This window comes from Saccopteryx bilineata, chromosome 11 (genome assembly GCF_036850765.1).
Source record: "Saccopteryx bilineata isolate mSacBil1 chromosome 11, mSacBil1_pri_phased_curated, whole genome shotgun sequence".
NCBI lineage: Eukaryota > Metazoa > Chordata > Mammalia > Chiroptera > Emballonuridae > Saccopteryx > Saccopteryx bilineata.
The window spans coordinates 75,271,597-75,287,024 of record NC_089500.1 but is presented as its reverse complement, the minus strand read 5'-3'; the positions used below and the strand labels follow the sequence as shown (position 1 = coordinate 75,287,024).

Below are 15,428 nucleotides of genomic sequence, written 5' to 3'. Positions count from 1 at the left end.
TTTGGGGGTGAACACACCAGATGGAGTACAGAGAGGTCTTGTAGAATTGTGCACCTGAGACCTGTATAATTATCTTAACCAGTGTCACATCAATAAATTTAAAAAAAGTAGACTGTCCTAGAAAATAGTATCGTGTCACCAGAGATATTGAGAAATAGTGTGGAGAGCTGTTGGCTTTGGAAGAGGGGTTGAAGGAGTGACTTTGAGGGTCCTCTGTGAGCTGTAAATGTCAGCTGGGGAACGCAATAACCTATCATGTGATTCAGCTAGAATTACGTGTAATCTAGTCTTCTTTAATAGGCACTTTTTCATTTCTGTTTTACCATCTTGATAATTTTTAGACCTTACTGTAATTCCCATGTGTGGTCTCTTAAATCTTTTGTGTGTGTGTGTGTGTGTGTGTGTGTGTGTGTGTGTATTTTTCTGAAGTGAGAAGCGGGGAGACAGACAGACAGGAACCACCTGTGCCTGACCAGGAACCACCCAGCATGCCCACCAGGGGGCGATACTCTGCCCATCTGGGGCATTGCTTCATTGCAACGGGAACCATTCTAGCACCTGAGGTGGAGGCCACAGGGCCATCCTCAGCGCCTAGGCCAACTTTGCTCCAGTGGAGCCTTGGCTGCAGGAGGGGGAGAGAGAGACAGAGAGAAAGGAGAGGGGGAAGAGTGGAGAAGCAGATGGGCACTCTTCCATGTGCCCTGGCTGGGAATTGAACATCACATGCCGGGCCGATGCTCTACCGCTGAGCCAACTGGCCAGGGCAGTCTCTTAATCTTAATATCCCCAAGTGTAGACTCTACTGTTATTTGGCTTACATTTTGTGTTTGTTTGCATATTAATTATTATCATCTAGATGAGCGATTTTCAACCAGTGTGCCACAAGAACTGTTAAAACATGCTAAACCTGACTCTGTAGTCAGGGCCACTGATCTCTTCTCCAGAGTGTCAGACAGAAAAATGAAAACAGCCAGCACAACAATAGCCATTGCTGTGAATAAATCAAAATTATGCCTATTTTTTTGTCAGATTGTGAAAAAGTATATTTTTGATGTACCGCAGAATTTCAGTCATTAGTATATGTGTGCCGTGAGGTGAAAAGGTTGAAAATCGCTGGTCTAGACAAACGTATTAGTTTACTGTTGCTGCTGTAACAAATGACTACAGACCAAGTGGTTTAATGCAGCACAAGTTTCGTATCCCACAGTTCTGGGGAGCAGAGTCTGAAATAAGTCTTCTGAGATTAAAATCAGTGTCAGCAGACTGAATTTTTCTCTGGACACTCTGGGGAGTCCATTTTCCTGCCTTTGCAGTTTCTAGAGGCAGCCTACATTTCTTGGCTTTCGGCTTCTTTCTCTGTCTTTCAGGTGCCTCTCTCCAACCTCTGCTTCCATAATCTCTCACTTCTTTTTCTGACTCTGAGCATTCAGCTTTTTCTTCTAAGAGCTATCTCTCTCTCTCTCTCTCTCTCTCTCTCTCTTGAGTTGTTCCATCTCAAGATTTTTAATTGAGCCACATCTATACATCCCCTTTGGCCATGTGAGGCAACCTATTCACAGGTTCTGGGGATTAGGATGGGAACATCTTTGGGGTGACATTCTGTCTATTACAGTCCATGTACTTTTTTTTTCTTACTATATTTAGCTAAAGATAGGATCATAAGTCAATGGTAGATGATATTGTTAGAAATCATAACTTAATATAAAAAGAAACCTTCTCGGCCCTGGCCGGTTGGCTCAGCGGTAGAGCGTCGGCCTAGCGTGCGGAGGACCCGGGTTCGATTCCCGGCCAGGGCACATAGGAGAAGTGCCCATTTGCTTCTCCACCCCTCCGCCGCGCTTTCCTCTCTGTCTCTCTCTTCCCCTCCCGCAGCCAAGGCTCCATTGGAGCAAAGATGGCCCGGGCACTGGGGATGGCTCTGTGGCCTCTGCCTCAGGCGCTAAAGTGGCTCTGGTCGCAACATGGCGATGCCCAGGATGGGCAGAGCATCGCCCCCTGGTGGGGAGAGCGTCGCCCCTGGTGGGCGTGCCGGGTGGATCCCGGTCGGGCGCATGCGGGAGTCTGTCTGACTGTCTCTCCCTGTTTCCAGCTTCAGAAAAATGAAAAAAAAAAAAAAAAAAAAAAAGAAACCTTCTCATAATTAGCTGACATTTGGAATGATCCAGGGCCTCGAATACCGTCCTGTTCCCCAATCCTAGAAACACGGGCAGAAGCAGGCTCACCATCCAGCACCGGGTATGACATGGTGGTGGAGACTCTTGCCTTCATGCCGGCTTCAGCGGGACAGTCTCCCCGTTTCCTGTAACTAAGAGTCTGGTCTGTTTTAACTGCCGTCAGGCAGAGGCAGGAACATGTCGTCCACTTGTTTACTCCTCATACATCTTGAACAGCGAATAAAAGGGAAGGGCACAGAACAAGTGTTGAGTATGCTGTCATGCTCAGGCTAGAAAATAAGCTTACGGACTTCTTTCACAGTTATTGTTTGTGTCCCTCTATGGGTAGGAGTGCATGGCTAGGACTTTCTCGATGACATCAACTGTGATTATCAGCAGTAAAATGGAAGAAGCCAGTGTTTTACTTCAGTCGCACATGTCTGAGGGTCCGTGAGCAGAAGGAAATGGATGAATGATGAGTTACATGAATAAGAGATAAAGGTGCCCCTATTTTAGGGACCAGTACAAAAAAAAAAAAAAGCTTTTGGCTCACCACCCTCATTTTGTGCACAGGAAGATGAAAACCAAAGAATTTAGTGAGTTGCCCACAGCCATACGACTGGACAGCTTTTCTCCTGCCTAATTTAGAACTGCATCCACAGCCCTGAACTTTCCAATTCCCCAATTATTCTATAATTTGCTGTGATTTGCTCTGGTTTCTCTCTCTCTCTCTCTTCATTTTATGCGTTACATTAATATTAATTTGGTTGAGTCCGTTGAGCGGGATCTTTTCCAAAACAAACGATCACATGCACACCAAGCGCAGTCATGTTTCTATTGCATCTCCCTGTGCAGAACTCGGGTGCAAGTCAAGACCGGAGATGAACTTATGTTTTTATGCCTTTTCCCTCCTTCTGTTTCTTCTTACTAAGAGGCGTTGTTCTAAAAGTGAATGCCCAACAGTAATAGAAGGGTAACCAGGTCTCAGATTAATAAATACAGTCACGTATTGTGTGTGTGTGTGTGTGTGTGTGTGTGTGTGTGTGGTGTTGGTAGAGAGAATAAACTTCACTTGAAATGCTTAAATACACATTGCCAAATGTGTGCATCCTGTCTCAAAGTGTGATCCGTGATGTGGAAACAACTCCTTATCTCCCCCAGCCCTCATTTTCCTTGTAACTGTGTTTCAGTGTATCCACCCCCCAGACACATAGCTCATTTATCATTTCATCACTTCTTGAAGCATTATTCCACATTTATCTTAGGACACATATTTGGACTTGGAATCTTTTCTTGCTTTGACTGACGGGGGGTGGACAGGTCATGATACTTTGCTGCCATGAGAGACACTGAATGAAGTCATTTCGTCCCCGATTCCCTGCTCTCAACTCTCTCATGCCCAGCATCAAGTCTCTGCATGAGAATAGCGACCTGTTTGGTGTGAGCTTCTAACCCTCCATCGATTTCCTCCTGCTTGTCCCCCGGGTGCCTTCAGGTGAATGGCAGTCAACCCAGATCTATTTTGTTCTCTGACTTGGTCTAGCACTCAACTTCTTGTCCAGGGTAGGATCTATGTGGAGCGTGATATAAATAAGAAATGATCAGTCTAGCAAAAGAACCTTCAGTGGGTCTCGAGCCCCACAATGTGTCAGTTGGTTTAGTGATGATAGTGGTAGATGGACTAAAATATCGTCATCCTGCCGCAGAAACACATGAGGGTGTGAAAATACTCACGCCGGCGCTCATTCACATACACAATTCCCTAAGCAGCCATAGACATAGATCATTCCCAGAAGTGATGACATCTTTTTACGGCCATATTTCACCAGTGACACTTTGGTGCCAGTGAATCGACTCTTCCGATACTGATGCTCTATTTGAAGCGATCTTGACACCTGGGATTGTTCCCTCTAGTAATGCTGTTTATTCATCATGGGATAATGCTTCTTAATCACCTTCCACATAGTTTGAAAAAGAAAAAGAACGGTCTATTCCGTGGATGGCCTTTTCCTTGGGGTTATCTCTGGAGCTGTTTACTTGTGCTGTTGAAGCAATTGTATTACCGACATCTCTTTTCCGAGCATTTTAAACCACAGAGTTAATCATGAAAATTTTGAATGTCTGACTATATTTAGAAGTTATAGTTTAGATAACTGTAACTCCACTAAATCTAGATTTGCTTTTCATCATCTGATGTTATTCTGTAAGGCGGTGGTGTACTCATACAGTAATGTATTACAAATAGAGAACATTATTTATTTTAATATAATACTAGTATAAGACTGTACAGTAAGAAAATAATTTCTACAGAATATTTTACATTCTTAAAAAAAATAGCTCAGTTCCAAAAAAGAGATAAGTTCAGATAATGTACTAATTTTTCAAATAAAGCATCACACCAAATAAAGATCGTCAAAACAATAAGGACACATTAATGAGCGATTCTGACTTATAAAGCTGTACAAATAAAACGCACGCATACATCCAGCAAGGAAGAAGAGGATTTACTAACTTTGTCACAGAGTGTCACAAAACACAGCAAGTGATTCACAAGAGTATTCAGGTGCCAGCATCCCAGAGAGTTACCAAACGCCAACAACAGCACGAAGGATGGCGAGGTAGAGACAGGGAGTTGATGAAAAATTTAAAAAGACATGATCTTGCAGCATCCTTCCAAACAGCCTGCTATGAACAGTTGAAGCCCTTGACACCAAGTTCTTAAAACCAGTCTTACTTCCCTTGCCTTGTTTTTTGTCTGATGGGAGCCTGGACCCGAAACACAGATTCCATTGATGCAACATTTACCTCAGGACTTGAAGTTTTCTGGGGGTTCCTTGACTCGCTATTTTTCTTCATCTGTGCATCTGCTCAGTGAGCACCACCCGTGACAGATGCTACCTGAATGGACACTGCACTAGCTGCTAGGTAGGGGGGAGTATGACAGTGACGGAGCCCCGGAGCCAGCCCTCAGCCACATGGTAATTCAGCAGGGGAGAGACACACACTACAGTGCATCTCCAATTAGCAATAAGAGAGGGATAAGGACAACGAGAGCGATCAGCTCTAGAGTATTTTGCAAATTGGGGGGGAAGAAGAAATCCATTGTGGTCTGTGTCGCTTGAACGCCCCTGGCGTGTAGACCCCGTGCCGCGCCGCAGATGTGGGGATAGAGCGCGGGTACCTCTCCCACGGGAGTTCCGGGCTCATGTCCTCGGGGATGTGAGGGGAGTCTGGGAAGGATACGTGGCAGAAGTGACATTTGAGGTGCGTCTCAAAACACAGGTAGAACTCTGACATATGGAGACGAGGGAAGGAGCTTTTCAGGGAGAGGCAGACGCACGAACAGAGCAGCATCTGTGATCCTCTTTCCGAACTTGTTTTTATTCTTCCCAAAGCTCAGCGTCGGAATGACAGAAGGCATAGCTCTGGGAGAGATGCTCCGAAACACCTTGTTTTCCAGGCACAAAAGATAAATGTCCTTAGGAAACTCTATTTTTAATAGTTTCAACATTTTTTGAATATTTCTATTAGCAGAATTATTGGCACTATTAATAGAGAAATGGTCTTAAGCTATTCCTATAGCTTGGACACCACCTCCCCACACATACACACACACACAAAAAATGTAGCAAGTGACAGCAATAAGGTAAACATCACTACAGTGTGGCAAGTATTTTTGAAATGATAATTTCTTAACTGTTAGGTGTTCATGGGTAGGGTTATCCTACTATAGAGTTGCTCTCACCTGTTTTTTTGTTTGTTTGTTTGTTTGTTTTTACCCTTCATATTATCTACAGGGGTTGACCTCAGAAAAAAAAAAAGATTCTGTTCATGAGTTCCTCAGGTCGACTTGCTTTTGGATGAGTGACATCAGAGGACATGTTGCCAAGTGGCTAAGGGTCAGATCTTTTCAAGCACTTTGCCGAAGTCTTGACTGAGCAGAGTAGGAGAACCAGGACAGACAGAGGGACTAAGCAAGCAATCCCAGAGAAATGATGTTCACAAAAGTGGTCATTCCTCCTGGCCGGTTGGCTCAGTGGTAGAGTGTCGGCCTGGTGTGCAGGAGTCCCGGGTTCAATTCCCGGCCAGGGCACACAGGAGAAGCGCCCATCTGCTTCTCCACCCCTCCCCCTCTCCTTCCTCTCTCTCTCTTCCCCTCCCACAGCCGAGGCTCCATTGGAGCAAAGTTGGCCCGGGTGCTGAGGACGGCTCCATGGCCTCTGCCTCAGGCACTAGAATGGCTCTGGTCGCAATGGAGCAACACCCCAGATGGGCAGAGCATCGCCCCCTGGAGGGCATGTCGGGTGGATCCCAGTCGGGCGCATGCGGGAGTCTATCTGACTGCCTCCTCGTTTCCAACCTCAGAAAAATACAAAAAAAAAAAACAAACAAAAAAAAAACGGTCATTCTTCCATGGTCGCTATGGTCCAAATGCTCATTTGTGCCCCTCCTCTGCCCTAAATTGATACATTGATATCCTATTGCCCTGCGTGATGGTATTAGGAGGTGCAGCCTTTCTTTCGGAGGCGATTAAGTCATGCGGATGAAGCTCTCATGATTGGGATCAGTGCCCTTATAAGAGAGAGTCCACAGAGCTCCCTAACCCCTGCGACTGGGCGAGGACGCAGCGAGAAGGCACCATCTATGACCCAGGAAGAGGATGACCCACAGCAAAACTCAGCCCTGCTGGTGCCTTGATCTTGGACTTCCCGGAATCCAGAACTGCATGTGGTCAGTTAAAAATGCTATTCATTACACTACCCAGTCTGAAAGAGCTAACACAATGACCCTCTGGTCTGGACATTTTTAGATTAATCTGAGAAAATCCCACTTTAAAATATCTTTAATGTTTTTACATCGTAAAGAGGACTTAACCACTTTCTCACTGATACACTTTGGAAAGACGCAAGAAGCCACACTGTGCGTGCTGGGTCAAAAGAGTAATTTAATCCACTGATAGATTCTTTGTTCATATATATCCATCCTATCTGTGAGCCACTCGCCATGATTAGTTTCAAATCTCAGCCTCATGTCTTGTATTTTTTCCTAAGCAGCTTGGAAGAGGTGCCCTTTTGGATGGATGTAAGTGTGATGTAAAATTTTAAGGTGGCATGTTGAAATAGGAGCTCGGACCAAAATTATGGGCTGGTTCTGAGAAGCCCTGCTGATAGTTCTATGGGGCACTTTCTTTTCTGAAAACTGAGAGGAAGGAACAGCAAGATAATTTTACTATATGATGCACAGCAGACGTGAGAGTTGGTTATAGGTGGAGTGAGGTTCGTGGGATATTTGCATAGAACTTTCTGCTTTCAAATAGGTTCACACATATTAACATCACCAATAACTGTATAAATTCATTGCTATAACATCTATTCCATAGTTTATATAAAATGACCTGTAGAGAGATGATCTCACTGAAAAGTTGCACAGTTAGACATTAAAAACCAGTTCTTAGGATTTCATGGACATCTCCCCCTTCTACGTTGCCATGAGTTCGGAATACAGTTTTAAAACTTACATTTGAAAATTGTCATCGTAATGTTAGCTAAATAAAAACATCCTTTAAGGTTTTTTGTTGTTGTTGTTGTTGTTTTTTTCCCTGAAGTTGGAAACGGGGAGGCAGTTAGACAGACTCCCGCATGCGCCTGACCAGGATCCATCTGGCATGCCCACCAGGGGGTGATGCTCTGCCCATCTGGGGCATTGCTCTGTTGTGAACAGAGCTATTCTAGTGCCTGAGGCAGAGGCCATGGAGCTGTCCTCAGCACCCAGGCCAACTTTACTCCAATGGAGCCTTGGCTGTGGGAGGGGAAGAGAGAGACAGAGAGGAAGGAGAGGGGGAGGGGTGGAGAAGCAGATGGGCGCTTCTCCTGTGTGCCCTGGCCGGGAATCGAACCCAAGACTCCTACACGCCAGGCTGACGCTCTACCACTGAGCCAACCGGCCAGGGCCATCCTTTAAGGTTTTTAATCAAGAAGTGTCACAGACTGAGTAGATGGTTGACCAGTCTCAACGTCATATTTTAGATTTAAAGGTGGGTTCCAGGTAGTGAGTGTTTAAATAGCTTTGGATGTTGCCTCATATTTTAATGCCACTGTGAAATAATTTGTTCACATACATGAACACACACACATTAGCACAGATGCACAGATAAGCCCAAGTCTCTCCTAACTCACTTCTCTGGTTTTGTGTATCCTTTCTTAATTTCACTATTACCGATTTGTTTGTTTTTTTATTAAATAAAAAGATGGCTAATTAATACTTAAGAAAATCAAATGCCATGTGTTAACTTCTAAGCTGAAGCTTTCTCCAGTCTTGTTTTCTATATCACAAAGATTGAGGTTTTCCTAATAATTGCCAGTCTAAGTTTCTGCTCGGGAAGAAGAGGCAGCAATGAATTTGCAGGACCTTTTATAAGTAGCTCCTCCCAGAATACCTTCTACATCCTTCTGTACCCCAGAAATTGCTTTTATATGAAAGAGAAGTTTTAAGTAGAGATTTTTTCATCGAATAAAAGACTTATTAATAACATCTGAAGGAAGAAACACGTTGGCTTTCAGATCCACTAGATTGATATGCCGTTCTGCCACGGGAGCACAGTTTGATGGGCAAATGGATCGAAGCCCAAGTACATGCATCATGAATGGGGGGGGGCAGGCAGGAAGGGGGCTGATGAGTGAGGAAGTGGGTGAAAGCTTTATGATGTCACCGGGGCAGGCCAATGGCCACATCTCACAAAGTCCATCAACTTACAAGCTATAGCCATCAAAGAGTATGCAAGTATTTTGACAAATAACCAAATATTAAAAAGTGCCTTAGTCTACTCATACTTTGTAATGAAATAGCCCAGACTGGGTGGCTTAGACACTGATATTTACCTTTCACAGTCCTGGATGCTAGAAGTTCAAGATCAGGGTGCTAGTGTATTCAGGGGAGGGCCCTCTTCCAGGTCCAAGCCTTGTGTCCTCACAGACAGGAAGGGTGAGCTAGCTCTCCAGGGCCTCTTACAGAAGGGCACTAATCCCATTCATGAGGGCTCCATCTACAGAACCTGATCACCTGCAAAGTCCTCACATCTTAATACCATGACACGGGACATTAGATCAATATATAAATTGGGGAGGGGGGGGAGCGCAAACACACAGACCATAACACAGTTGGTCATTTGAAAGTTTAGCCGAGAAGTTTTCAGAACATATGTAGCCCCCCACTTTACAGGTGAGAGCACCGAGGTCACGCCTTCCCCAGAGTCATTCACAGATATACCAGTGGCAAAGTGGGGATCAGAAATGAGGGACCCTGAGTCCTGCCCCTCTGTGTCCCTTCTCAACAGAGCGTCGATCGTCACAACAGTCTTTTTTAAAAGAGAACAGTTGCAAAATATAGGGAATAGTTATTTTTTAAAAATAAAGGAGAACAGTACAATTTTAACCTTTTCAAGTTGCCAAGGGAAGGAGTGAGAAAGAATATTTACTTTCTGCTAAATAAAAATGTAATTGTCTCGAGGAGGATGGGCTATAATGTGAGAGCAATGGAGTCAGGCACTCTCTGAAAACAGGAACAGGCTGCATCAGACTTTCTGCTTTCGACCGCACCCGGGTTCCCTGGTGTGTAATTACAGGCTCTGCCAAACGCCACGGACCCATACTTGCTGCTCTGATGCAAGTTGGTCTGGTTGTTAGAGGGTGTGTCTCTGGCACACAGTGGCTACAGAAGAGGGTAGATTATTTCAGGTGTATCTTAAAGCAGACTGATACCGATCTCAGTGGATTTCTCTAGCAGGTTTTGCTTTTTATCAACTTCATTGAACAATTATAAGAGTGTATTAACCAGATTTCATTTTCAGAAGCCACCTCTGGCCAATTTAAGTCTTTGAAGATTTTCTTTCACAATACTAAAACACAGAGGCGCTTATGCATGGCGCATTTACGTTAAGAAGCCTTTTTAACAGTATAATTATGGAAATTCTCTTCCTTCCCTTTATGTTTCTATGGCTCTAAAGCAACTGTCTCGTGTAAGGAGAGCGTTAAGTGGCCGGGGTTCTCGTGGACGGACAGAAAGAGCAGTTGGGTGGGGAGGATTATTGCTGAGTCATGGTTATAGTGGAGGTCTGTAGTGGGAGCAAGGACCACAGTGCTGAGTTCTTGAATATGTTTGTAGGAAGAAGACAATGAAGGCTTTCTCAATCGAAGCATGCCAGGGCATTCTGCGATGTACTCATCATACAAGTGTGACTGCCTTGAGGTTCACAGTCACTGCCCTGTGTGACGGTGGCCATGCCCCCTCTTTCTTTTTTTTAACTGTGACTCAAGTGTCTGGCTCCAGGGTACACGCTCTCTTTGAAATCCGCACGGGCTCCTGTGTATTTACGCTCAGTCCTCCCTTCCAAATTCAGCGCCGAGCAGAGAAATTCATGGTTCTGACTCATGGGGCAGTGACTGTTGTGTTATTACGTTCAAAGGAGGGTTTGCTAAAAACCTTGTGAAAGAAAAAGGTTCGCTTTCGTGCTATCAAGGTCATTGCTGAACTCGTCGTCTTGAGTTTAAAAGCACAGAGATGCCATCTAGCAGTCGCCCTCAGGAATTTCCTACAAAGAAACTAACCTTTCTCTTTAAAACTGAGCAAGAATTGAATGCCTACAAGCTTTCAGGGTTTTTTTTTTTTAACTTATTGAATAAATGATGGTTTGGCATATTGTCTATACTTCAGACATTCCATTACAAATGAAATTAATTGATCTCTCTCAAAATAGGCAAAGTGATAACACCCCCGAGTTCTAAATGGAACTGGAAAGTTGTCCATAAGATTTTAATTAAGAACGCATAATTCTCATAATTTTCCTGAGAGGAAAATTGATCATCTGTCTGTATAAAAATACAAATAATTAGCAGTGAGTCACCTTTCTTTGCCAGAAGAAAATACCGATCTTGCTAATTTTCTGATGTATCAAATGAGAGAAAAGAAAGTAATAAGTATGTCCTGAAAGTAAGTTCATCCTATCAATAGAGGAGTTTGGGCATTTTTTTTTTTTTTTTTTTTTTTTTTTTTTTTTTACCATTTAAAGATAAAATTGAGTTTCAAGTTACTTATCTTACCATAAGATGGCGATACTTAAACACTTGATAAAATATCATTAGGATCTGTCCGTCTCAATGTCAGGAAAAATGATCATAAACATAAATGTTACATAGTATTCTGTGACATGGAGTTGGTACTGTTGTTAGAAAGCCTTTTTTGTTTTCAGATAAATTAATATACAATATGCATTCTCAGAGGTTTAGATTTACAATATTTGGTATATGGCAATCCTATACCTGAACAAAAAGTCTAGTCAATGTTAAGAGCTTTCCTGTTCTGCCAACATATCTATGTGTAATTATATATATGCTTACTATAAGCATAAAGTGTAATGCTATAGAAGAACACCTAAATACATTTATTTTAAAATGTTATGATGAAATATGTCAGTCCTATTGTATTAGTATTAACAAATCAGCTGTTTAAAATTACATTCAAGTGTCATCACTTAATTATTACTTATTTGTCCCAAAACTGTGGTCTTGTGTGGTACTCTGTTAATGGATTCCTAATTTCTGTTTCACTAAATACAATTTGCATTATGCATGCTGGTTTTATTAAGCAAGCCCTTAAGTAGTCAGTACAATAACAAAATAAAAATTGAGACCATTTCTAGTTTATAACCTCATTGACAATTAATTTGAAAACTGAATGGTACCGTTTGTGATGGACAGTAGTTTACTAAACCATACAAAAGGAGCTTTTCTTCACTTTTTAAGCAGTATTTGGTCTCCTAGTCCAAACACGTTTCACAACATCGAAAGCCACTTGCTAGGAACATTTTAATATTCTCCCTCTATATTGTCAGATGTGGCATAGCAGCAATGCCGTCTTCCCCTCTTTGCACACTGTGTGGCAGTGTCTGGAAGCTGGAAAAGGGACAGTTTGAGAAGTTAATGTGCCTTTCTTCCTGAATTTCTCAGCTGGGCTGTGCCAGGGCAGCCCCGGTTCAGAAAAGTTTCACATTGTTGAAGACCCAGAGACAAACCGATCACTACCACAAAAGATGATATTGACTACGAAGTGGGTCATTTCTTTGGAGGATTTATCTCAGTACTTAATAGACGCTCTTCTTTGTTTATAGATATTTAATTCGGGAAAGAAGAGGGTGCTAGACGTGAAGCTATTTGTGCATTAAAGATGTCAGACCAATCCCATCCGAAGGTGTTAGTTAGCAAAGCATTCCATTTCTGAATTCATTTTAAGGAATGACAAAACTCATTTTAAGTCAAGTGTTTGTTTTTGTTTTTCTATTTTCCCTGCAGTAACTCAGTGATTAGATTTGGCTTTTTAAAATCTTCTGCCAAGAATATTCCAAAGGGGGGGAGGGATACCATGAAATGTGTTGAAAAGTTTTAACCAACATATAATATAAAGAAAGTGGCAATGAACTGTGTCTCTATATATCCAGAGGTGAGAGAAAAACAAAGATTCAGAAAACATAAAGCACCTTTTTTTTTTTTTTTACCTATATATAAAACGCTTTGAAGCTGGCCCTTAGTGGGCTACACATTCCATCAAGACCACTGAGATAGCATTCACACTGAAGATGTTCATGACAATAGGAGCACAACCATAGCTCTAGAATAAAATGATTTTATTCTCATCAGATCTCTCTCTAAACATGAAAACTGCCCAGAAGGAATTACAAGTATATGACATGATTCTAAGTTTTCACTGCCTACTACTACTGTCTAAGGCCTAAAAATAGTCAGCCACAGTATTAGATTATGCCTGCTTACATCTTAATTAGTTCCATTCAATTATGGAGACTTAATTTCCTCTCCACCGCACAGGTGATGTAGCAAAGCTTTAAAAATAACAAGCATTCCAGAAACACAGCTTTCCACGGTATGGTCACCTAGCATCATTTTTTCCAATTGTGTCCCATTGCTCTTGCCCAGTTCAATAAGTAACGTGATTTTTAAAACGGTAACTTCTTACTCTTTTTACCAGACTGCCTTATCTCTTATTCCTGGTAATTAAGATTTCCTTATAAGGCTGAAGCTCTCCAACTATCTGACTTGATCATCAAGGTTTTTTTTCTCATACACTGTTAAAAGCATTCCTCCTGGTTTTCCTGCCTTTTTTTTTTTTTTTTTTTTTTCTTTTCTTTCCTTATAAAAAGAGCTTAGCGTTCACTTTCATTGCCAGGGCTGGCTAATTTTCAGAGTTCAACAGCGATGAGACATCTTTCCTCCGGCCCTCCTAGTTTGATAAGGTCCTCACTTCCTGTTTCTCATCACTGGTCATCAGAACTTCCTCGGTGCCCCCTAATTCCCTTAATGAAGAGAAAGCCGAGGAATAAACACAAGCCCCCTTCCCCAGCGGCGCAGGGAGTCTGTGGGGAGCCCTGCCCCTCCGCCTAGGCGTGTGTGTTACGAGCAACATCCCCAGTGGTTTTTTTTTCGGACACAACTAGCAGCACGTCTGCCATGAGAATATTCCCGACCAGGATCCGCTTGGAATAAAAAAATAAAATAAAATAAAATAAAATGCTCCTCCGCTTTCAACAAAGAAACGGTCCACCGGCTCCTAACCCGTGTTTACACGTTGCATTGTCTGCGCCCCGAACTCCTCCGTGTTACCCCAGCGACTCCAGGGCAGCAAGCCAAGCACTCGGACCCAGAACCAGCTCCGGGCCCCCCGGAGCGCCGCATTGCCCGCGCTGCCCCCCCGCCGGGACCCAGACCCCACCTCGAAGGGCTCGTCCCCTGGCAGGGAGGGAGGGAGGGAGGGTGGGTAGTTCACCTCGTTCTCCTCCAAGCCCTGCAAGCAACGCCAGGCGTCACAAGCTAGCCGGGACAGCTGTCTTTTCCTGCCGTCTTTTTATTTATTTTTTTGGGGGGGGGGGAGAGCAGCTCTATTTATTTGCATTCTCGGTCGGTCTCTTTTCCCATAGCACCTCGATTTCAGACGAGAGTTAAAACAGTGGCCCTACCTTGGAAGGCTCGAATCCAGCGAGCAGAGCCAGCAGCAGCACGTTGAGCAGGTTGGACGCCGCCTGCATTCTGATCTGGGTCCGGGGCCCCCTCTCTCTACTCGCGCTTCTGTGGCCACTCCAGTGTCACTGCGGAGACCTTCCCCTCCAGTTGCACTTTCTGCCTGCCAGTCAGAGCGGAGTGGAGACACAGGCGGCGGCGGCAGCAGCAGCAGCAGCAGCAGCGGCGGTGGCGGCAGCAGCAGCAGCACCGGCAGCCGCCCTGGGGGGCGATCATTCCGCAGGCATCGCAGCCGAGGAGCTGGGAGTCCGCGCACGAGCTCGCGGCCGGCCGGGGTGGGTCGCCGCGGGGCGCTGGCCGCGGTGCTGAAGCGCCTCCAACCTGCACGCCCCGGTCCCCGCACCTCGCCTGCTGCTCTCCAGCCAGTCCACCTCAAAAGTTTTAACCCAAGAACAGGATCAAGGGAGTGAGCGCTGCGAGAGGTGTGGAGACCTGGACAGCGGATATGACATCACTACGGCTCCTGGGGGCTTGGGGGGATCTTTTTGCGGGGGAATTTGTTAAACAAACAAGGATTGACTCTCCAGCTCCACTTCAGCCTTTGCTGGCAACTTGAGCTGCAAAGAAGTGAGAGCCAGCTAGAATCAGGATTATGAAACAGACAGTGCCTGGAACCTTCTGCTGTCATTGACAGAGAGAGGACTTGATAATCGTATTTATTGCTTTAAACAAACTTTGCAGTGCAGACTATCCGTGTGCATTTTCTGTCCAAGGTACAAAGTCTATAGCTGTTATATATATGCACATATGCACTGCCATTTATGAATAGCTTTTGGAATAATCTGTTTGGATACTATTAATGTGTATTTATCTACCTAGGGCTTTTTGTCATCCGAAAATACTCTGCATAAATAAATTCAGAGGCTCTCTCTCTTTTTCTCTCTCTCTCTCTTTTTACTTTTAAATGGAATATTCCATTAGTGACGCCCCACAGCTGAAATCTCTACCCCTCACACACAACAATACTCAGAAATATAATTTCCTTGTCAATTAGACTCCTGTTTATGCCTGAGGAAGAATTCAATGATGGATGGACGGTGGGATAGGAAAAGTGATTATTCTAAGCTTCAGAATACTGCTGTTTTCTAGAGCTCAAGTCAAAAGGCAGGGGAGCTGCCTCCTAAAAGCAGAGAGAGAGAGAGAGAGAGAGAGAGAGAAAGGCTTACTCTTACACCGTGCATCATTTAACTATTCT

The 15,428-nt window shown here is 44.0% G+C and overlaps 1 protein-coding gene across 1 annotated transcript in view; it reads right to left on the bottom strand.

The window, feature by feature from the left end:
* OLFM3 (olfactomedin 3) overlaps positions 1-14,795 on the bottom strand; it is a 180,207-nt gene extending 165,412 nt beyond the window's left edge. Inside the window, exon 1 of the mRNA XM_066247226.1 lies at positions 14,173-14,795. Within this exon, the coding sequence (XP_066103323.1) occupies positions 14,173-14,241 (69 nt within the window). The 5' untranslated portion in view covers positions 14,242-14,795. The remainder of the gene's footprint in view (positions 1-14,172) is intronic.
* Positions 14,796-15,428: the final 633 nt, after the last annotated feature.